Source organism: Elgaria multicarinata, chromosome 3, assembly GCF_023053635.1.
Source record: "Elgaria multicarinata webbii isolate HBS135686 ecotype San Diego chromosome 3, rElgMul1.1.pri, whole genome shotgun sequence".
In the NCBI taxonomy this organism is placed as follows: Eukaryota; Metazoa; Chordata; class Lepidosauria; order Squamata; family Anguidae; genus Elgaria; species Elgaria multicarinata.
In genome coordinates this window covers 152,266,748-152,290,911 of record NC_086173.1, presented here as the reverse complement: position 1 = coordinate 152,290,911, position 24,164 = coordinate 152,266,748, and the positions used below count along the sequence as shown (strand labels likewise).

Below are 24,164 nucleotides of genomic sequence, written 5' to 3'. Positions count from 1 at the left end.
TCACTAGCTTGCCACCAGCAAAAGCATTTTTAAAAATTCCGTCACGCGTCTCCTGAGGTATCATTAGGGCTAGCAAGGCATACCCTTCCCTCATTTCTTGTCTCTCTTAAGAGATGGAAGATAAGTGTTAGCTAGGGAAAGCCCTGCCTTGGGGGTTAGGGGGGCTGTATGCGTCTGGGCAGAGGGGGAGGAGAGTGTTTGTGTGTGTATGTGTGGGGTGGAGGAACTCTGTGTGTGCGTGTATGTGGGGGGGATGCGATTGAGTGTGTGTGTGCGTGTAAAATAGAGAGAGAATGTGCATGTCTGAGTGTGAATCAGCAGGCAATATCTTGAAAGTGGGCCTTTTCGGTGGTGGCGCCCATCCTCTGGATCTCCCTCACCCATGCAGTTTGGGAAGCAGAAAATGTGGAATGTTTTAAATGCCTCCTGAAAACACACTTGTTCACCCAGATTTGCTCTGCCTCACAATTAATCATACGGCTGCTCCATCTTACTATTTTTAATTGCTTTTTAGTCTTATTTTAGTTGAAATTGTTTTTAATAGTGCATTTATATGTTGGTTTTTTTTAAAAAAATATCAATATGTAAACTGCTTAGAGATTCTATGTCAAGTGCCTAGCCTTGGTCTCTTTTGTGATCAGAGAAGTTGAGGTGCAAAACAGTTGCTTTTATTATGCAAGCTACAGTCAGATCAGCAGGTTACAATCAGAATCCATGAACAACAGTTAAGTACTAAGGCCTTTTCTACAATTAACGATAACATTGTTATCTTTCAGGCGCCAGGTCAAGACTTTCCTCTTCTCCCAGGCATTGAACGGCATTGAACGCTAAGTTTGTTTTTTAATGGACCCCAGAATTGTCGTTTTAAATGGATGCTGCTGTTTTTATACTGTTGCTTTTATGTCTCTGATGGTTTTTAAATTTTGTATACTTTTATTGTTTACTGTTTTTAGCTTTTGTGAACCGCCCAGAGAGCTTCGGCTGTGGGGCGGTATATAAAAGTAATAAAATAAAGTAAAAAATAAATAAATAATCCCAGGAAAATGGAGGGATCGTCCCTGTCCTGTGTGTCATTAGGATGCACAGGGATGATCCCAGGACGATCCCAGAATAAACAGCTGATGTAGACATGGCCTATGTCTCTAGACAGCTTTGCATAATACAGGACTACTTCGGCTACAAGCAACTCCCTTTGCTTAATGCACTATGTTTGATAGTTGCAGTGAAAACTGGTACAGGCCTTCTCATTGACAATCTGAGCGGCTGGTTAAATCCTCCCTTAGGGTGAGTCTTTCCAGAGGGACCATCCCTGAGCGGCCAACCCTTTTAAAATGCTTCACAAGTCGACATTGCTCTTCTCACCTACCCCAACGTTTCACCTTGGGATCTCGTATTTCTAACTCCAACTCCTTCTCCTCCATCTCTGGTATTCCCATGAAATAAGAGGGCCCTGGCTGGCTACTTTCTAGCTGATTCATTTGTGCCTGAACAACCTCCACACTGGGATCGTTAGTCTCCTGCAACCTTGGCGCTTCAACTAACCCTTTCCGCCTCCTCCCCCTCTGAACTCCAAATCAGTTCCCACATCTTTTGGGGGTGCCTCTGCAGAATACTGGACCCAATCCCTACATTTTATTATATTAAGCTGTATTCAATAAATAAACAAACAAACAGCTAAATCACTCTGTACATGTATCTGTGTGTAGGTGCACGTGCACACATGCACAGCTCCTGACATCCCGGCAAACTCAAGATGCAGCATCAAAGCCGAAAGCATTGTGCACCACTCCTCTGAATAGGATCCTGGGACGTTGTTCTGCTTCAGGGATGTCCCTTTGGGTCCCTCTGCCATCTGAGATATGTTGAGTACCCCCCTGGGGAGGGCTTCTCTGTCTGAGGGGCTCTTCCACCCAAAAGAGGTATCTGGCCCCCTGTTTTTAGGAAGGTAGTGAAGACCTTTTAAAGCTTTTTTAGAACCTTGATTTTTATGGGATATTCCGCTGCTGTTGTAAACTGCTAGTGGTCTTGCTTATTCATTTGTTTTTAGGATATATTTTGATCTTTCTTTGTATTGTATTTTTAGTAACCTGTCTTGTGTACCTTTTGTAAAAAAAAATGGGAGGGGGAATGAATGAATAAATAATAAATCTGTTTCATTATTCATTTCCAGTTTTCCAACAGATGTTATTTCTAAATGTTATGCACCATGACACTTTGAGCATTGGGAAGACCAAAAATGCAACTAAATCCTCTTAAAACAAAACAAAACAAAAAAGGCCAGGGGGCACCCGGAGTTGAACCAGGGACCTCTTGATCTGCAGTCAAATGCTCTACCGCTGAGCTATACCCCCAGCATGCAAGATATGTCATCTAGAGTGTAGTTGTGGATACTGGTTTTGCCACATAGCTCTCTGCCATATATTTATGAGTAATGGTTTTCGAACATTATACCTACAGGGGAAACTCTTTCTGCTTTAGTGGTGAGAAACAACTCCTTGCACATTTGTGCTTTGCAAAGGGGATATATTGTAGAGCACACAGTGTCAGTTGGCACGGAGCACTGGCCAGAGCCATGCATCGCCATCACCCCACCCTTGCAAACAGAGAACACACCCAGCACTTTTTGTGGGTGTACACTGCAGGGATAGATTAGCAGTGATGGGTATGTCTTCTTCCATGGACACTTCTGTGCTACCACTCATCTTCTTAAGGGACCATGATAAGCTTCTGAGGAATCCCAAGCAGGGGTCCATGAATGTGCATACCACCTTGCCTTTTAAAATTCTATCAATATCCCCCAAACTTCTCCGGTATTTAGAGACGGGCATCTCCTAGACCTCACACTGACCACAAACCTTTTTGAAAAGCCTCTTCAAAGCTCAAGAGTTGAGCCACCGCCTTCCCCTCCTGAGCTCTGTCGGCCCTGGTCACACTGGACCCTATATCTGAAGAGCTGTGCTGGATCAGATCAAAATCCCGTCTACTCTAGCATTCTGTTCCCACTGCGAACAACCAGATGCCTCAATGCAAAGCTCCCAGAGTGCTTCACGGACCTCGAATTCAGCCACCTAAAGTTCAGCATGATGTCAGAATTGAACCCCTTCCCAGAGGAGGGCAACCAGGATGATCAGGGGTCTGGAAACAAAACCCTATGAAGAGAGACTGAAAGAACTGGGCATGTTTAGCCTGGAGAAGAGAAGATTGAGGGGAGACATGATAGCACTCTTCAAATACTTCAAAGGTTGTCACACAGAGGAGGGCCAGGATCTCTTCTCGATCCTCCCAGAGTGCAGGACACGGAATAACGGGCTCAAGTTAAAGGAAGCCAGATTCCGGCTGGACATCAGGAAAAACTTCCTAACTGTTAGAGCAGTGCAATGGTGGAATCAGTTACCAAGGGAGGTTGTGGGCTCTCCCACACTAGAGGCCTTCAAGAGGCAGCTGGACAACCATCTGTCAGGGATGCTTTAGGGTGGATTCCTTCATTGAGCAGGGGGTTGGACTCGATGGCCTTGCAGGTTCCTTCCAACTCTGCTATTCTATGATCTTCCCGCAGGGAAGTATAAATTTGGGCTGGCTACCAAGACCAGTCAGAATTTATGGACCCCTGGCTTAGCAATTTATTTATTTATTAAATGCTGTTTGTAGTTCCCACTACACATATTCCATTATGTGTGGTTAAGCATTTGTGGATTTTACCCACAGTGAGCCTTTGAGTCAGGGAAGAACTAAAAATGCATTCTCCAAAAGTTGGGCCCCTTGATTTGAACCAAGGGCTTTATGATCGTCAGTCAAGTGCTTTACCACTGAGCTATGCCTCCAGCACATGTCACAAAGAACCTTAGCTCAGGATAATGCAACCTGTCCTATAACTTCTTTACATAGTCTTCTAATAAAAGGAATTTCTAGACTTTATGTACTCTGTGTCTCCTGGGATAGGGAAGGCTGAACACACAAATGAATTCCTCCAAAAATAGGGGGCACCCGGAGTTGAACCAGGGACCTCTTGATCTGCAGTCAAATGCTCTACCGCTGAGCTATACCCCCAGCACACAGGATATGTCATCTAGAATGTAGTTATGGATACTGGTTTTGCCACATAGCTCTCTGCCATATATTTATGAGTAATGGTTTTCAAACATTATAGCTACAGGGGTAACATTATAGTTACAGGAAGCCAGATTCTGGCTGGACATCAGGAAAAACTTCCTGACAGTTAGAGCAGTATGGCAATGGAACCAGTTACCTAGAGAGGTTGTGGGCTCTCCCACACTAGATGCCTTCAAGAGGCAGCTGGACAACCATCTGTCAGGGATGCTTTAGGGTGGATTCCTGCATTGAGCAGGGGGTTGGACTCGATGGCCTTGCAGGTTCCTTCCAACTCTGCTATTCTATGATCTTCCCGCAGGGAAGTATAAATTTGGGCTGGCTACCAAGACCAGTCAGAATTTATGGACCCCTGGCTTAGCAATTTATTTATTTTTTAAATGCTGTTTGTAGTTCCCACTACACATATTCCATTATGTGTGGTTAAGCATTTGTGGATTTTACCCACAGTGAGCCTTTGAGTCTAGGAAGAACTAAAAATGCATTCTCCAAAAGTTGGGCCCCTTGATTTGAACCAAGGGCTTTATGATCGTCAGTCAAGTGCTTTACCACTGAGCTATGCCTCCAGCACATGTCACAAAGAACCTTAGCTCAGGATAATGCAACCTGTCCTATAACTTCTTTACATAGTCTTCTAATAAAAGGAATTTCTAGACTCTATGTACTCTGTGTCTCCTGGGATAGGGAAGGCTGAACACACAAATGAATTCCTCCAAAAATAGGGGGCACCCGGAGTTGAACCAGGGACCTCTTGATCTGCAGTCAAATGCTCTACCGCTGAGCTATACCCCCAGCACACAGGATATGTCATCTAGAATGTAGTTATGGATACTGGTTTTGCCACATAGCTCTCTGCCATATATTTATGAGTAATGGTTTTCAAACATTATAGCTACAGGGGTAACATTATAGTTACAGGAAGCCAGATTCCGGCTGGACATCAGGAAAAACTTCCTGACAGTTAGAGCAGTATGGCAATGGAACCAGTTACCTAGAGAGGTTGTGGGCTCTCCCACACTAGATGCCTTCAAGAGGCAGCTGGACAACCATCTGTCAGGGATGCTTTAGGGTGGATTCCTGCATTGAGCAGGGGGTTGGACTCGATGGCCTTGCAGGTTCCTTCCAACTCTGCTATTCTATGATCTTCCCTCAGGGAAGTATAAATTTGGGCTGGCTACCAAGACCAGTCAGAATTTATGGACCCCTGGCTTAGCAACTTATTTATTTTTTTAAAAAATGCTGTTTGTAGTTCCCACTACACATATTCCATTATGTGTGGTTAAACTTTTGTGGATTTTACCCACAGTGAGCCTTTGAGTCTAGGAAGAACTAAAAATGCATTCTCCAAAAGTTGGGCACCTTGATTTGAACCAAGGGCTTTATGATCGTCAGTCAAGTGCTTTACCACTGAGCTATGCCTCCAGCACATGTCACTAAGAACCTTAGCTCAGGATAATGCGACCTGTCCTATAATTTCTTTACATAGTCTTCTAATAAAAGGAATTTCTAGACTTTATGTACTCTGTGACTCCTGGGGTAGGGAAGGCTGAACACACAAATGAATTCCTTCAAAAATAGGGGGCACCCGGAGTTGAACCAGGGACCTCTTGATCTGCAGTCAAATGCTCTACCGCTGAGCTATACCCCCAACCTGATTATTCCTTCCCAAGAAGTCTAGTTATGGATACCGGTTCATTCACTTAGTCCACTTTCATCTGCTGCCAGTAACAGGTTTATTCAGCACAGGGATCACTGTGTTACTTGCCACCCACACAAATTATAATTATATCATGCTTAACTAGTTATTTGTTCGGATAAACTTCTCTCTAATCATAATTACTCATTCTGAAGCATTTGGGTGACAGGTTGAATGCATGTTGTCTCAGATGACCTCACATCAGCAGTTTAGTGCTGGTAGAAACTTACAGTTGTTGGACTCGGATTTTTATTCATTTTTATTTATTATTATATTTATATCCCACCGTTTTTCCTCATGCAAAGAGCCCAAGGCAGCTTACGTGATCCTCCTCCTCTCCATTTTATCCTTACAACAACCACCTTGTGAGGTAAGTGAAGCTGAGAGTCAGTGACTGGCCCAAAATCACCCAGCGAGCTTCATGGCCGAGTGGGGAATAGAACCCGGATCTCCTGAGTCCCAGTCCAACGTTCTAACCGCTACATCACACTGGCTGTCATCATCTTGGCAGGGCAGGGCACTCATCTAATGGAGGAGGCTGTGCAGGGGACATAACCTGCATAACCTACAATCTATGCTGGGGTGGTCCACTTGTGGACTGCAACTCCCATCAGCCTTACCTAGCAGAGCCAGTGGTGATGCATGATGGGAGTTGTAGTCCAAAAACATGCAGAGGGCTGCACATTGCCCACCCATGGATGATGCAACTTCCTCACTGGGTGGTAAGATCCAGCGCTACAGGCCAAACCCAGAAGGAACCATGCACTGGGCTGGCTGCATGGGAGTATTAACATCCGCAGCCCGTTTCAGGGAAGGAGGAAACAGACAGAATCTCTGCCACAAAATAGTATTGGCCTGAAGGTCTTAAACCAGGCATGCTGAACCTGAGGCCCACAGGCCAAATATGGCCTGCTGGGGCTTTCGCACGGTCTCTCTGGGATTTCCCAGATGACCATGCCTCCTTCTCCCGGACCCCCCACCCCACCCCATTCTAAAAGATTGAACTGCCTCTCCTAAGACTTAGTTACTGACCATAAGAGTGTTTAGCTAAAATATGCCAGCATTTTTGGCCTAGCCCACCATTGGAATGAAAAGAAGCCTTTAGGGTGACCATATGAAAAGGAGGACAGGGCTCCTGTATCTTTAACAGTTGCATAGAAAAGGGAATTTCAGCAGGTGTCATTTGTATATATGGGGAACCTGGTGAAATTCCCTCTTCATCACAACAGTTAAAGCTGCAGGAGCTATACTAGAGTGACCAGATTTAAAAGAGGGCAGGGCACCTGCAGTTTTTACTGTTGTGATGAAGAGGAAATTTCACCAGGTTCCCCATATATACAAATGACACCTGCTGAAATTCCCTTTTCAATACAACTGTTAAAGATACAGGAGCCTTGTCCTCCTTTTCATATGGTCACCCTAAAGAAGCTGCTTGCTCTGAAGGGTCATGGGGAAGAGGGGTGCAGTGTACTCCAGGGGACAGAGCTAAGGAGGAAGAAGAGGGTATCAGAGTGTCATGCCATGGCCTGTTCCCCTTAGGCTGGGGGAAGGAGTTTCAGGCGATCTATGAGAATCAGATTCTGAAGCAGAAGAGACGGTGCCAGAAATATACTAGCCTATATGGGGAGTGGGGGAGGTGACTCTCACGCGCTCTTTACCAGCTGGGAATGAACCTTTGCCAGTCCTTATCTCTGAAAACGTTAACAACACCCAACGTGTGGGAAATCAGCATCCTTCCGAGGGGGAGGGCACTTCAAGGCTAGCTGATCCTAGAGTACGCCGCAGACTAAAACGGATGGAGCTAAAGGAAGGTGAGAGAAGGTCGGCCCGGCTACCTTCTCGCCAAAGGCATCTTCAGAACCAGTCTCCCTGAAGTTAAAGCATTCTGAGAAAAGGCCTTCCATTCTTCTTGAAAGGACAATTCTCTCGCTTAGTTTGCATAGTTTTGCCTAAAGGAAAGTTCCTAGAGGTTGGACTCTCTTCACGTGGGAAGAGATGTTTATTGCCTAAATAAAACTTTGTGGGTTTATTTATTTATTTATTACATTTTTATACCACCCAATAGCCGAAGCTCTCTAGGCGGTTCACAAACGTGGCAGACCTCTTTATTGTCTTCCAATATGGCGGTAGGTTTTGGGAAACATGACACAAAGGCAATATGCCTATGTACACCAGTTGCTGGGGAACATGGAGGGTGCTGCTGTACTCATGTCATAGAATCATAGAATAGCAGAGTTGGAAGGGGCCTACAAGGCCATCGAGTCCAACCCCCTGCTCAATGCAGGAATCCATCCTAAAGCATCCCTGACAGATGGTTGTCCAGCTGTCTCTTGAAGGCCTCTAGTGTGGGAGAGCCCACAACCTCTCTAGGTAACCGATTCCATTGTCGTACTGCTCTAACAGTCAGGAAGTTTTTCCTGATGTCCAGCTGGAATCTGGCTTCCTTTAACTTGAGCCCGTTGTCCCTGGTCAATGGCTGGTTGGCCACTGTGTGAACGAAGTGTTGGACTAGATGGACCCTTGGTCTGATCCAGCATGGCACTTCTTACACTGTTATGAGGTGCATAGGTAAACCGCTCCAAAAACTGGAGGATGTGGCAGGAGCCGTGCACTCCTCAGAAGAGGGCACTTACAGCTCCTTGCATAAGGGTGGGGTGGGCAAGAGAACCTCTCCTTTATCCTAGATACGCTCTGGATAAAGAGTGAGCTAGCCGAGCTTCATCTCTAATCCTCATGAAAAGAGGCGCTCTGCTCAGTTCAGGGGAAAGGGAGACTGATCTCAAAACATGTGGCCTTCACCATTCCCTCAATGTTTCCCAAGGGCCCGGCACCAACTCCAGAGCTGTGCCAAAGCCCCCCCAAAGGCCTGTCTCGAGCCCCCTTCTGTCCCCACCCCACCTCTTACCTCAGTTGACCTTTCCAATCATTAAAATCCTGCTTTGGCAGCACAACAGCCGGGCTCGAGTGAACAGCCAGCGGGAGGCGGCTTTCCAGATAGGCCGACTGAACCCACCAATCCGTGATCTGGGATGAAGGGAGAGACTGTTAGAATATCTGAGAGGAGGAGGAAGGTCTACAACACTTCCCCTGGTGCCATTCTGCACCCCCCACCCCCAGTCCATCTGGCAAAGGCCCAAGAGCCACTGATAGGCTCATCATCCACTATTATTTTTATAATGCTGGCAATGTGAATAGTGCTTCACAGCATACAAGAAGCCAGGTCCCTGCCTTGAGGGGCTTCCAATCGAAGACACAGGGGAAACAGAGGAAGGGGAGTGAATAGGAAGCAGGAGGTAAACAAGGGAAGAATGAGCAATGATTTCAGGGGCAAATTTTAACGTGCTTACTTAACTGCCCAGGGAGCTTCGGTTATTGAGCGGTATAAAAATGCAATAAATAAATAAATATGATTATTTTTTAAAAATGCATCAAGTTTGGGGGCAGGGTGCTAGTAATAAACAGGAACAGGACGGATAAGCGGAGTAGTTTTAACCCTTTCCTCCCCGTCATGGCCCAGAGGAAATTTCCTCCTCTGAAGCCAGTATTTGTATCTGAAGGAAATTCCCCCCCACCCCCAAGATTAGAAGAAATGGCAGATTTAACTTGGTCATCATACTCTATCCCCACTCATTTCTTTGGCATGTGGGGCACAGACAAAGGACTCGTCGGTGCCTTCCTTCCCCTCCTGCTCCAATGTAAACAGCAGCAGAGGTCTTGACAAGCCTCTGCCCTTATGACGCACCTCGGTTGCTGATTCCCCAGCAGGAGCCAAGATATGGGCTGTGTTCAGTCACAACAATAAGCCAGAACTCCAGAGAATCTCAGCTTATCATGAACAAGATGTGCCCTGGTGCGTTCAGCTTGTTCAATCCCACTTTGCTCCTCCCCACTAGCACAACCACTACACAAACCAAGGAGGATTTGTTTGTGCTCTCCAGATGTCTTGGACTTCATCTCCTATCTGCCCCAACCAGCCTAGGCAACTCTCTGCACCAGGAACGCCAGGAGCTGCCATCAAAACAACTGGAAAGCACAAATTGGTAGGGGGAAGTTGATTTCACATGTTGCTGGAACTAGAGATCATGTTTGTTGCTCCCTTGACAAACCAGAATCACAAAACAGGGTTTTGCTCTTTGTTTACCGTTCCTGGCTTGTTTTGGAGCAGTAAGCCAAAAGCTCTGGTTCAGATGACACACTAAATTTTGCCCCAGGCATGGGGCATTTGCGGCACTCAAGATGTTTTAGCCTACAATTAGCCAGCAAAGCCAGTGGTGAGGAATAATGGGAACGATAAGCCAAAACATTTGGAAGGCTGCAAGTTGCCTACCGCAGCTTACAAAAACCATTCCTGGAGGAGCTAAACGTAAGCAAACAGGCTGTATATGCCAGCATGCAGCTTGTTCAGGATAAACTAGGATTCTCCAGAATTCTGGTTTAGCATTGCATACAAACACGATTATAAGCAAGTGGCAGAGCACAGCTGAGGTGCCTACTAAAGAAGAAGGCTTAAGAGCTCTTTGCCTATCAGAGCCCTCGGCCTCTAACTGGGCTGGCATGGGAGAAAACAGCTGTGGGGGACGGTTTCCAAGACCATGAGGCCTGTTGGGAGTCAGAAGGCCTGTCTATTTCTACTTTAGATCTCTCCACACTTCACCCGTTTCCCACAGGCTCCTGGGTCCTTACCCAGTTCTCCATGCGAGCCGCCCTGCGTTGCAGCCGTGCCTGGAGCCTCTCGCCCTCTCCGTCCGGCGCTTCGAACTCCGACACCAGTTGCCGCGTCTGCTCCAGCTCCTCGGGGCTCACCAGGGGCTCCAGGGAACGCAGGTACCGGGCCATGGTTTGGGCCAGCGAGGGCAGGGGCTGGCGGGGGAGCGGGAAAGACGAGGCATGCCTGCAGTGGAGCACCTGGAAGGGAAGAAAGGACCAGAGACCACTTTCAAATGGACAGCCATTTCGGCTTAACAGGCCCTTCACCCACTTTTAACAGTGGCTTAGTTCCCACCACAAGTAGATGCACACAAACATGTGTGTTTTCATTGCTCAAGCCCGAATTGGTGTTTGGTATCCATGGTTACTGGATGCATGAAGAGACCATAGAGAACATGCCGGCTAGCCTGCCTCCTAAATGATTTGGAAGTTTGGCACTGGTCTGAGAGCCTACACATGTCTAGAGGAACCTTCCCCAACCTGGTGCCCTCCAGATGTTGTGGGCTTCAACTCCCATAATCCTAGCAGGGGCTGATGGGAGCTGGAAGACCAACCTTCTGCATCAGGTGGGGAAGGTTGGTCTGAGAAAAGTGTGGCCTCCTGGAAGCTTTCACGGCTCTGGCAAGTCGGGAGCATATACCAGGGATAACAAATCTGGCCTCTCATGCAGGGTGGTTGTAGTCCTAATGTAGCCTTCCCCAACCTGGTACCCTCCAGATGTTTTGACTACAGTTCCTAGCATTCCTGACTTGGCCATAGTGGCTGGGATTGATGGGAGTTGTAGTCCAATTTTTTTTGAAAGGTACTAATTTGAGGAAGGCTTAAGAGGTTTGAAGACACATTATCAGTGCAATCCTACCGATGTCTACTTGGAAGTAACCCCACTGAATTTAGAGAGTGTTGCTCTCTGGTAAGTGGGCACATGATTGCAGCCTAAGGTTACAATCCTGTAGACATTTATTTGGGAGTAAGCCAATCCTATGGATGTCTACTTGGAAGTAACCCCCATTGGACTTAGCAGGTATAACTCTCAGAAAAGTGGGTAGCAAAGAGGAGAAGGTGTAGGATTTGCATTAAAAAAACTTTATTAATTACAGCACTAAATTGTTGAATAGTAAACATATAACACTTAACGGTTCTATTAATTTATGTTCTCTAATGTGTTGTCTGAACACTGCATGTTGTCCACAGGGTGGCTTCTTAACTATGCAGTGTGGTTTATTTTTCTCAAAAAAGCCACCTCCATGGCTTGTTGTTGGTGTGTTCAGGGTGGTTAATGCATAGCCACAAGGCTGCCTTGAGGCCCAGCATTGGGCAAAAGGCAGGATACAAATAAAAATAAAAATAATAGTTAATGAGCAACCCTGCAGCAAATGCGCTGCATTCAGGCAACACGATAACCCACCCTGTGGAAAATATGCTGCTGCATTCAACAACAAAATAACCCATGGCTCAACAACAACAACCCATGTTGGGTGGGTTAGCATGTTTTGTGAACCCAGCTTGTGTGTCCTCACAGACAGAGGACTGAGTGTGAGTTGAGCCTGAGCCTAAAAGTATGTTGGGAGGGGGAGGTGTTTTCTGCTGGGATGAGAAAGGCCTTAGAGAAGTGGAGTTCTCACTGGGAAGAGGTGGGAATGCCACAGTGCCCTTCAAATGTTTTGGACTACACTTCCCAGGATTTCTTACCATTGGCTCGGCTAGCTTAGGGCTGATGAGAGTTGAGAACATAAGAAGGGCCATGCTGGATCAGACCAAGGGTCCATGTAGTCCAGCACTCTGTTCACACAGTGGCCAACCTCCCATCGGCCAGGGATGAACAAGCAGGACAGGGAGCAACAGCACCCTCCAACCCATGTTCCCCAGCAACTGGTGCACACAGGCTTATTGCCTCAAATACTGGAGACAGCACACAACCATCAGGGCTAGTAGCTATTGATAGCCTTTGCCTCCAGGAATTTATCCAATCCCCTTTTAAAGCCATTCAAATTGGTGGCCACCACTACATCTTGTGGTAGTGAGTTCCATAATTTAACTATGTGCTATGTAAAGAAGTCATTCCTTTTATTTGTTCTGGATCTCCCACCAATCAGCTTCCTGGGATGACCCTGGATTCTAGTATTTTGAGAGAGGGACAAAAATGTCTCCCTAACCAAAACATCTGCAATGTGCCAGATTGGGGAAGAGAGGCTTAACCTATTTCACAGATTGGGTATGTACTTTGCTCTGAGGAGAGCTGGAATACCAATGTAGCCCCTCCCAGGGCAGTCTAAAGACACATGATGGAGCCACCACACTGAAGCAAAGTAGGCCTGGGCGATGCTAGGTCTCAGCTGGAAGAACACCTAAGCACCCTACACACAGCACTTTGAGTTTCATGATGGAAAAAGAGGCAGGAAAGAAATAATTAATGTGATTAATAATGAACAGTTCATTATTATGTTATGGTGAGTAAGAACAGTTACGGTGAGTAAGAACGGACGAACTACTGGTAGGGAAGCTCTTGCAACCTGAAAGAGAATTGCAGCAGTTCAGCTAGTAAACAGGTATAGGCCAGGGGGGAGCAACTTCTAGCTCTCCAAATTTTGGCCTAAAACCATGATCTCTCAGTAATGGCTCAGCTTGTTAGGGCTGATGGGAACTGTAGGCCAAAACAGCTAGTGGGTCACACATCACCCACCCCTGGTGCAGACAATATTCTAAATTGTCTAGTGAGAAACAATTTAAGCCAATGAGTGTAATAATAATACTTGACATTTATGTAGTGTTTAACAATGCAATCCTATGCAGGTCTGCTCAGAAGTGTGCCCCATGGAGTTCAGCAGGATTTACTCTCAAATAAATGTGAACAGGATTGTAACCTTAGGCTGCAATCCTGTACCCACTTACCAGAGAGTAACAGCAACTAAATCCAGTGGAGTTACATCCAAGTAGATATCAGTGGGGCTACATTGATAATGTGTCTTCAAACCACTTAAGCCTTTCCCAAATTAGTACCTTCCAAATGTTTTGGACTACAACTCCCATCAATCCCAGCTACTATAGCCAAGTCAAGAATTCTGGGAGCTGTAGTCCAAAACATACGGAGGGCACCAGGTTGGGGAAGGCTACATTATAATGCCAACTACTCTGCATGGGAGGCCAGATTTGCTATTCCTGTTGTACACTCCCCACTTTCCAGACAAGTGAGAAGTTCCAAGGCCCCCCCACTTTCCCCAGATTTGGTTTCTTTTGGAGGAACAGATCACCAGAGACTGGAGTTATTTCTTGCACGTTTGAGTTTATTTACAGCCACACCAGTGGAGGAGGCAGTTCTTGTTTACCGGAGCTCAAAGCTCCCCCTTTGCCTCTTTCTCTGTCTGGAGTACACACACACACCTCGATGGCATCATCCTAAACAGAGATGAAGAGTCCAGGGACTTCCAGCGAGTTCCAAGAGCATCTACTGGTTGTTCAGCCAGCAATCTCTCCAACTAAAGGAAATAGCAAGGCCTTGCTGGCTGTAAGAGACTTTAAGCCACCCTTCCCAACCTGGTGCCCTCCAGATGTCTTGGATCAGCTGGAGTGATGGGAGTTGTAGTCCAAATAATCTGGAAGGCACTGAGTTAGAGATGGTTGCTTTAAGAAATCCAGGCCTCCTTAAGCGATTTCTGTTCAAAGTCCAGACTCCTTTGCAGCGATTCAGATGCAAGTGTATGAACACTCCCCCATCTCCAGTTTCACATGGGTGGAGTGGGGTAGCAAGGGACAGCGCCTAGCCTAAGGCAACCCAGTAAATTCACAGCAAACAAATTAGAGCAGAATAAGAAGCACTTTACACATCATTTTTATTTTTATGAGAAGTTAGCTTTTATTCAGATTTAAATATATCACCCACAAAACACACAGTGGTTAGTTAGATAGGCTATATAACACGATTCCTAGCACAGAGGTTCACAAACTGGGGTCTGCAAACCACTGATAGTCCACTTCATTCAAGTGGTCTATGGCACGGTTACAGAACAGTCACGAACTTCTGACCTTGGTGTGGATTTGGTTTCTTTTCCTTCATCATGGAGATCTGAGGCCATTTTGACCAGAGCCAAATTATCAAACAGGCTAATAAAGCCCTGGCCTGCTGCCCACAGTTTTCATAAAACAGCGCTTCAGCACTCTACAATTTGGTTCTTAAACCTTTTATCATTTAAATAGGCCCCTTTTCAAAAGCATAGGCCCAAGGCTTGTGATTTTATTAATTTATTTACATTATTTATATACTGCTCCCCATTCAATATTTCAGAGCGGTGTACAAAAATAAAATAAGAACAGAATAAAAACACGTTAAAGAGCCAGTGTGGTGTAATGGCTAAGGTGTTGGACTGGGAGTTGGGAGATCCGGGTTCTAGTCCCCAATCGGCCATGGAAACCCACTGGGTGACTTTGTGCCAGTCACAGACTCCCAGCCCAACCTACCTCACAGGGTTGTTGTTGTGAGGATAACATACAGAGAAGGATTATGTACGCCACCTTGGGTTCCTTGGAGGAAAAAGGGCAGGATATAAATATAATAAAATAGATTTTTAAAAAATAAAAGCAAAATGCAAAGTGAACCACAGCTGGTCATCAAGGGAAGGCTTCCCAGAACGAAGATGTTTTTAGGAGGCACCGAAAGGAATACAAAGTTGGTGCCTGCCTGACCTCCAGAGGCAGGAATTCCACAGGAGGGAATTCCATAATATGCCACTGGTTTTGATAATGAAGGGGAAAATGTGATTAAAATAAAAACTATGTGTCTACTTTGATTTGTAGAACAAAACAAACAAGAGGGGGAAAAAGAATTAAGTGTTCAGTCGAGGCCACCCCCTCCCTCAGCAGTTTTGAAGTGGTCCAGGATGGAGAACCTGCTGTCCTAAGTAAAACTGACAGCAGGTAAACCATGAGCAAAGAAAGAACATGGGCAAATGTCATCACACTACTTGAAAGTTGGGTGATACTTGGGTATGAAGATTAAGAAGAAAGCCAGGAACAAAGCTTCCTTTGATCCCTTGCAAGAAGAAAAAAGGTGGGATAAAATGTAGTAATAGTTGTAATAATAATAATAATAGTAATAATGATGATGATGATGATGATAATAATATAAGATCAGGATGGGATAGAGAATGGCTTGAGAAGGGAAGGAAAAAGAGGTGCTCTAGGTACACATTCAGAGAGGTACCAAGAAACTTTCAAAAATACAGTGGCATAAAATTATGAGTTTTTAAAATACACACACCGAAAATGAACAGTATAAATTAATCCAAATCATGGCAACGAAGAAAACACGGACTGAAATAAAAATGTCCTAAGGGCTCAATCCTATGCATGTTTAGACGGAAGTAAATCCTACAACTCCCAGCACCTTCCAGCAAGCCACGCTGCCCGAGGAATGCTGGGAGTTGTAGGACTTTTCTTCAGTCTAAACATGCATAGGGTTGCACCCTAAGACATTTGTGCCTGTGTGTGAACCTTCTTACAACTCGTAACAATGAAAGCGAGCACGGGTTTTCCCGGGGGTGGGTGGGATGGATTTCACACACGCGGGACCAGACTCCAGAAGTGACACTCTGTACGAAAACAACAGCCACCTTCCCTCGCGGGCTGATTGTGGTTGCCATATGGAAATCAAAGGACAAGCGCTTGGAGGCGGGCGGCGGCGATTCCCTCCAGCGCCCAGGCTGAAACCTTGGCTGAAAACGCCAGAGGGTCCCGCTCCCACACCGCTCCTAATAGTTAATTTACTCGCGTGTAGGTTTGCAGGCAGCCCGATCCCACGCGCACCTATTTGGAGGCGCCTCCCGTTGAACGGCTCGACATCGGCTTCCAAACCAACGCGAGCCAGAATCCCAGCCGTTTAAGCTGCCTCTTTGCAAACTACGAGCCAAGCCCTCAGCTATCTCTCTCGCTCTGCATCGCAGGCTCCAGCGCCCCTTCTTCCATCAGCAAACGCCGCTCGTTGCACGTCCGCACGTCGGCGATGGCTGCAAAACACCCGCCACACCCGCCCTGCTTGCCTAAAAGCGACCCGTTGCACGCGCCAGTGTTTTTTTTTTTTTAAATTATTATTTGCAAAAAATAAAAGAAAAAAAGGGGGTCTGTTACTCACCGCGGACTTCAAAACTGGGGGCTTTCTGCAGCCCCAGGGCTGCCACATCAACCTCCACCTTCCCATTGCAAAAATCCCATGCGCTCTCCTAAAAGCTGAGGGGGGTTACAGAACTGGAAAGGCGGAGGGGGGGGGAGACTTCTGATTGACCCGGCTGCAAATAGTTGTCACTTCCTGAAACTGAGAGGAAGCTAACAAGCTGGAAATGGGAGCGGTGCCTTCTCTCTCTCCCCCCACCCCCCCAATCTTCCTTGTGCAAATTACTGTCAGTTTTCTATAAGAGCTGTTCTCTAGCACTAATGGAGCCAGAGTTCCCCCCCCTCCCCGTTTCTTCTCCTTTCCCAATCAAAGAACAAAATATGTTTGCAAGTAGGTCATGTATTGTAACTACGTAAGAACGCAATGTGCTTTTGTAACATTGCCATATAAGATATAAGAGATACATGCTTTCCCTTATTTGAGCTGTTGTAAGTGTGTAGCGCAATGAGTCCTTATTGATCTGTTGTAAGTGTGTAGCTAAATGACACTCTTAATCCATCTGTGCAGGGAATATATACAATTTTGCCAACTCTAAGATATTTTCCCAGCTCTTCTTCCTTTCCTTTCTTATGACCAGGCTTCTCCAGGACTACGGAAATGTATATGTAAAGGGGAACTTCACCAGTTGAATATCTGCCTGTTCCACAGCTGTTAAAGTCACAGGAACCTTTTGATGGTAAACCGAAAGTGGCTCCAGTATTGTAAAGCTATTACCTCACCTATGATGCTGGTCAGAGGCCTGCCCTACACACGGGACAGAATGTGGTGGAAGAGGCCTGAGCTGATAGAAATACCATTTCAGCCTGCAGGTCTGATTCCATATTGAGAAATGGGCCCTCACCAATGGTCACCCTGTATATACACAGCTTTTCCTGACACGGAGAAGGGCCAGGGGGAAAAGCTGGCAACACAAACTACTTTTTGAAAAAGCAGCAGCTGTAATTAATATTTTGAGCAGTGGTGCTGTGAGGGCAGGACTTTGGAGCAGAGTTCCAGGGACCCACTCAGACAAATTACCAGGAGGGCCTCCAAAGGCAGCATGGCTGGCATACCATAGGGTGACCCTATGGAAAGGAGGACAGGGCTCCTGTACCTTTAACAGTTGTACTGAAAAGGGAATTTCAGCAGGTGTCATTTGTATATATGGAGAACCTGGTGAAATCCCCTCTTCATCACAACAGTTAAAGCTGCAGGTGCCCTGTCCTCTTTTAAATCTGGTCACTCTAGTATAGCTCCTGCAGCTTTAACTGTTGTGATAAAGAGGGAATTTCACCAGGTGCAGCATGCATACAAATGACATCTGCTGAAATTCCCTTTTCAATACAACTGTTAAAGATACAGGAGCCCTGTCCTCCTTTCCATAGGGTCACCCTTAAAGATTGCCTCCACATTCCTCAAGCTCTGCATAAGATGCCCATCAGCCTCCAAGTTCAGAGGCTGATGAGCATCTGGCTAGGATTGTGCCCTAAGACACATGAATATCTAAAGATAGGGTGACCATGTGAAAAGGAGGACAGGGCTCCTGTATCTTTAACAGTTGGATGGAAAAGTGACCAGAAAAGGGCAGGGCTCCTGCAGCTTTAATTGTTGTGATGAAGAGGGAATTTCACCAGGTGCAACATGCATACAAATGACATCTGCTGAAATTCCCTTTTCAATACAACTGTTAAAGATACAGGAGCCCTGTCCTCCTTTCCATAGGGTCACCCTTAAATTGATTTGTCTGGGGGGGAGGAGAAACCAAGTCAGAGAATACTTCCCCCCTCCCCTGGGTCTGGCACTATGAGAATGCTTTTCCTTAATTTTTCAGAGACTGTCCGTGACTAACTGTGATCAACATACTTCCTTAATTTTTCAGAAGTTGTATATGACCTGATTCAGGCGACAAAGAGACGATGGCAGGAAATATACTTAAAGCTGCTTTTTAAATTTTCAAATTGGCCCTACTTCCTGCATCTTTAACTGCAGTCAAGCAAAATTACTTTTTCCTGGCCTGGGGATAAACTGGGAGCAAAATCTTCTTTACTTAATTAAATACTTTGAGTCAGTCTGCTGTTAAAGCCAAAAAAAAATCCAAGAGCATTAAAAAAAAGAAGGTTGAAACCCTAATTATGGCAGCTGCAGTGTTAGATCATTTTCACAAACTGCAGGCGTAATAATAAATACAGCAGAGGTGTGATAAAGTCCAAACACAGACGGTAGTTTATGAGAACTAGGTCATAGACCACTATGAGACCTGATGTTATTGCACTAAGGGTGCAATCCTATGCATATTGTTACGGGGGGGGGGGGAAGTCCTACAACTCCCAGTATTCCCCAGCCAGCATGGCTGGGGAATGCTGGGAGTTGTAGGACTTTCCCTCCCTGTAACAACATTCATAGGATTGCACCCTAAGCCTTCAACCCCATACCCAAGGGGTGTGGAACCTCTTTCAGCCTGAGGGCCAAATTCCATTTCACAGATGCTCTTAGGGGCCACATTCCACTAGTGGGTGGACTTAAAGACAAAAGGGGTGTGGTCAAAAATACCAGCATATTTTAGCTTAAAGCTCTTGCTACCAGTAACTAAGATCTAAGGCTTCATCCCAAGTACCTGTTTCCCTCAAATTATCCCCTGTAGCATAAAGCTGTCGTTGTTGTTGCTAGCTAAATCACACCCCAGGCGGCAGCGCTCCTAAGATCCTTTGCATACAAGGGAAAGGGTTTAAGGGGGGAAATGTAAAAAATCAACAGATGACCCAATCTGTTTCAAATTTGGTATGCGTAAAGCTCTCCTTAATATCTATTACTGTGCCAATTTTGATGTCTTTATCTTTAAAACTTACGCAGATGTAAGCATTTGTTAAATTTGTTCTTTAAACATATCAAATCCTCCTCCTGCGACCCTAGTGGCCGCTCAGAAAACAACAAATGATTCGCTCCTAAACAGATAGCAAAATAGGTCGGGTCTTTTGGCTTTAAAGCACAATTAATATTTATTTATTTATTTATTACATTTCTATACCACCCAATAGCTGGAGCTCTCAATTAAAGCAGGATGGCTGGGAGTTCTTCACAGTCAAAGCAGATTATAGGCTGGAAAACTTCGGAGTCTTTTGCATGCAATTCATAGTGATTGCACAGTATAACCCTGGTGTGATGAAGCTATTAGAAGAGGGGGTGGGGTGGGGAACACTGCACAGGCTTCCCAACCAGTAACAAATAAGGGGTGGATGGGGGCGGGGTGCTTGTGTGTGTGCAATGGTGCAATGTACACAGCCATGGCCCTGGGTTGTCATTTGGATCATAGAACCAAAGAATAGTAGAGTTGGAAGGGACCTATAAGGCCATTGAGTCCAACCCCCTCCTTTTCTGTTGGTGTGTGTGTGTGTGTGTGTTTAGGGCAATGTTTCCAACAAATACCATGAAACAAATCAAATTACTACAAGAAGCACATCCAATTTATAAATTTTATAGATTAACAAAAATAAAATTCTAAAAGTAACATTTAATTAAAATTTTATAGGCTTAAACACATGCACACACATTAAAATGTGAGATGTTTATTTATTTACAATATTTCTATTTATTTATTTATTTACAATATTTATATACCACTCCCTATCTGAAGATTTTGGAGAGTGAACAAATAGGAAAAATAGGAAAAATAAAAATAAAAACATCATTACAAAATTACAGTTTAAAAAACAAGGTTCAGATAAAACTGTGATGTTCAGCTGCCTTATATGCCATTATATTTGCAAAGTTATTGTTTATATTGTGCAAGTTTGAATATACCTCTGTAAAAGAGTTTAAAATGCATACAGTTCCAGGAAGTAAGTCAGCCTAAATGTACTTACAGTTTGTGTTTACATTTCTGATAAGTATAGGGTACAAGAGGGTGGAATGAATGCCTGAGTGCTGATTGGATGGTGGCGGGGGAGTGCCCTGATTGGATGGCTGTGTGAAAGTAGGAGGAGCTGAAGAAATGTGTGTGTTTGTATGTATAAGTTTTGGCTCACAGGAAGGCAGAAATATATGATTATGTGAGGAGGAGGAGGAGGAGGAGGAGGAGGATATGGAGATTAATATATGAGACTGATGGATTATAGGGTGTGACAAGGTTGATAGGCAGGTACTGGATAGGGAAGATTTATGTGGGATATTGTCTTGAGAATATAGATATGTATGATAAGGAACAGTAGAATTCCACAGTGAAACCTTTTAAGAGAGAACTTACAGAAACCAATGCGCATTGAAACCTTGTAACCGTATGCACTGCAACTGAGGAAACCATTCAGCTTGTTTGTTTGTTTATTTATTTATTTATTTATTTATTAAACTTATATACCGCTCCCATAGCCAGGGCTCTCTGGGCGGTTTACAGAAATTCTAAAATTGAGGTAAAAACAAGTATACAAAATTTAAAACTCTAAAACACAGAACATACACACATAAAGCATTAAAAACGATTAAAAACTAAACATGTGGGTAATTAGGATGTGCCGCCATATGCCTGGGCAAAGAGGAAAGTCTTAACCTGGCGCCGGAAAGATAGCAGCATTGGCGCCAGGCGAGCCTCATCAGGGAGATCATTCCACAGTCTGGGGGCCACCACCGAAAAGGCCCTATCCCTTGTTGCCACACTCCGAGCCTCTCTTGGAGTAGGCACCCGGAGGAGGACCTTAGATGTTGAACGTAGTGACCGGGTATATTTACACGCAATTACTTCTGTTAATAAATTCCAATTAATTTGAACAACTGGTGTGGTCTGTGGAGGAGTGCCTGAAGAGAGTACAGTTAATGGTGGCAATGGAAAAGAGAACTGAGGGCGAGGTTGATGGGTTGTGGGGCTGCAGGGCCTAAAAGAGTAAAGGTGAGATAGGGGCAGCAGCAGTAAGCTTAAACCCTCACAAGTGTCTTCAGCACAGAGGGGGACTGATTGAAGTCCCAAATGCAAGTGGTGTAGATAGTCCTGTCTGGTGTAGCCTGGTGGGCGTCACAGGCAGGGCCAGTGCTACCATAGAGGCCACTCAGGCAGCCGCCTAGAGCGCCAAGGTAAGGGGGGCGCCAAACGCTGCACCCGGAAGCCGCTCTCCCGCGGTGGCTCTGAGAGGGCGGCTTCTGGGCACGCCGTTCCAAAGCTGACTGCTTGCCCCAGTGTCCTGGCTTCGCTTCGGCTGGGTGGGTGAGATGGTGCCCAGTGCCCAGGTACGCTGGGGTGGGGGTGGGTGAGTGAAAGCAGCTCACCTGCCTAGGGCGCAAAATAGTCTGGCACCAGCCCTGGTCACAGGTGAAGGCAGGGCATCACAAAAACCATGGCTGGTCATTCAGGGAAAGCTTCTTGGAACAATAATGTTTTCAGGAGGCACTAAAAGCAATACAATATTGGCACCTGCCAGACCTCCAAAGGCAGGGAATTCCATAGCAAGGGGGCCACCACACTGAAGGCTGTTCTCCTGGTGGACTCCAATAGGACCATAGGTCCATGTTTATGATATCATAAACAATCTTCCACTCATAACTGAGCCTGAGAAGGGGCGAAATGATCTAAGTAAGAAGCGAAGTAGTGAAAATAAGAGGAACAATGTTAACACTGCAAAGAAAAGTAAAAACATAAAAAAAGCAAAGACAGTCAAATATAAGAAAATGGATTATAAGAAACTATATAACCTGTTAGGGAATATGACCATAACTAATTCTAAATCTAGTCGAAACAACTCTACATCTAAGTCTACTTTTAACGGGGGAAACCCTCTTCTGCCCAATGACACAGTCCAAACACCTCATCCTACTACAGGAGAAGAAATTATAAGTTTGACACTTCTATTGACCTGGGACCTAGAGGGACAAGACCCTTGGATAGATGCCCTGCACAAAACTAAGCTATCGCAGAAGCTAGCTCCAAGACTTGTAAGGCCGACCCCCCCTTGGAACTTGGTGCTGAATCAATATAAATTAGCTTTTGTAAATTATCCCAAACCAAAGGGAAATTTAACTCAAAATGCACGGAAATTAGATTTTTCAATGTTTTTAGAAGCTGCTTCCTGGGGGACTCTTACAACTCCTAATGTGCGGCAGGGTCTTGCTATTTACTGTGTTATCTGTACAGCACCATGTACATTGATGGTGCTATATAAATAAATAATAATAATAATAATAATAATAATAATAATAATAATAATAATAATAATGTAGAATATCTTTACTATAATGGGCAACGAGCTCGACCAATTGTCACCTTTTCCAACTGGACTATCGCCAGACGAGTTTATGACTGCAGAGAGACCATTTTTTTGGAGAGAGGAGTGGAAGTTACTAGGCTATTTGAAAATCTGGCCCAACCTCAGCCGTTACTCCCCTATTTCAAAAGCTGGCTACAAAAATCTGGTACTGATGTCCCACACTGCAACAAGGATCTGATCAGCCTGGATAATCCAATTTATGGCCTCCATGCGATCCAGGACCTTGCTGGAAGTTCGAGCATGAACCAGCTAAGCAGCAGCACCCAAGAGGCATCTGATGATCAGGCAGCTCTGGAATATAACTCAAGTGAACATTACCTGCAAGTGCCAGTGGAAATAAACCTATTGCCAACATCACTGTTCTGTGGGCCTGAAAGAAAAGTGCCAATGCCAGATGTGGAGGGACTGTCTGAAAGCACCAACTCAGCGGATGATTATCCTTCTCAAATTATTAAAAACATCAACCCACTGGCAATGAAGGAGGAATGGCTAGCCAGCAGATTTCTGGAGAACCATGAGTTGGGTAGCCCACCTAAAAATAACCGACAATTGCCCGAGTGCAAGGAGCGTGGGCTGAGGACTTCTGCACCACCAGGCAATAGTTGTGCTTTCTTAGGGCCACTAAGCCCCCTAGTCCCCTTAGGGTAACACTTAGACAAACGGAACAATGCTTACGCATTCTGTCATGGAATATGGCAGGTTGGGGAAACAAGTTTGTAGATTCTGATTTCATCCCCTATCTACAAACATTTGATCTCTTATGTCTCCAGGGCAGGATCTACACTACTGCTTTAAAGCGCTTTATAACAGTTATAAAGCGCTTTAACTGCTTTAAAGCGCTATAAAACTGTTATAAAGCGCTTTAAAGCAGTAGTGTAGATCCGGCCCAGGAAACCTGGCTCAGGGACCCCGAAGACATGCATCTACAAGGTTTTAAACTCCTTGCCCTGCCTGCTATTAAGATGGGCAGGCATGGTCGCGGAAGTGGCGGCATTGCAATTTTACTCTCAACGGATACCCGGATGGATATAACAGATCTGAAACTGTCGGATAGTGGTTATATCCAGTCAGCCCTAGTTAAATCCTTTATGCATAACTCAGTGGTTTGTTTGAATGTTTATGTTCCCCCTAACTCTGCTAGGCATAATGATAACCAACTTTGGCATGAATTGGATTGAGTACTTCATTTGGTTGAAGAAATGTTACTTAATGTGGAGATATTGTTATGTGGAGATTTTAATGCACGACTAGGAAGCAGCAATGAACAGAT

The 24,164-nt window shown here is 45.2% G+C and overlaps 1 protein-coding gene and 4 non-coding genes across 5 annotated transcripts in view; all 5 read right to left on the bottom strand.

The window, feature by feature from the left end:
• Positions 1–16,750, bottom strand: part of LOC134396051 (carnitine O-acetyltransferase-like) — a 39,381-nt gene extending 22,631 nt beyond the window's left edge. Inside the window, exons 1-3 of the mRNA XM_063122391.1 lie at positions 16,632–16,750; positions 10,487–10,708; positions 8,709–8,827 (exon numbers count right to left, since the gene is read on the bottom strand). Of these exons, the coding sequence (XP_062978461.1) occupies positions 8,709–8,827; positions 10,487–10,708; positions 16,632–16,697 (407 nt within the window). The 5' untranslated portion in view covers positions 16,698–16,750. The remainder of the gene's footprint in view (positions 1–8,708; positions 8,828–10,486; positions 10,709–16,631) is intronic.
• On the bottom strand, positions 2,280–2,351 carry TRNAC-GCA (transfer RNA cysteine (anticodon GCA)). Its single transcript has one exon. It is a non-coding gene; the product is annotated as a tRNA-Cys (tRNA).
• Positions 3,976–4,047, bottom strand: TRNAC-GCA (transfer RNA cysteine (anticodon GCA)). Its single transcript has one exon. It is a non-coding gene; the product is annotated as a tRNA-Cys (tRNA).
• TRNAC-GCA (transfer RNA cysteine (anticodon GCA)) lies at positions 4,828–4,899 on the bottom strand. The gene has a single exon. It is a non-coding gene; the product is annotated as a tRNA-Cys (tRNA).
• On the bottom strand, positions 5,684–5,755 carry TRNAC-GCA (transfer RNA cysteine (anticodon GCA)). Its single transcript has one exon. It is a non-coding gene; the product is annotated as a tRNA-Cys (tRNA).
• Positions 16,751–24,164: the final 7,414 nt, after the last annotated feature.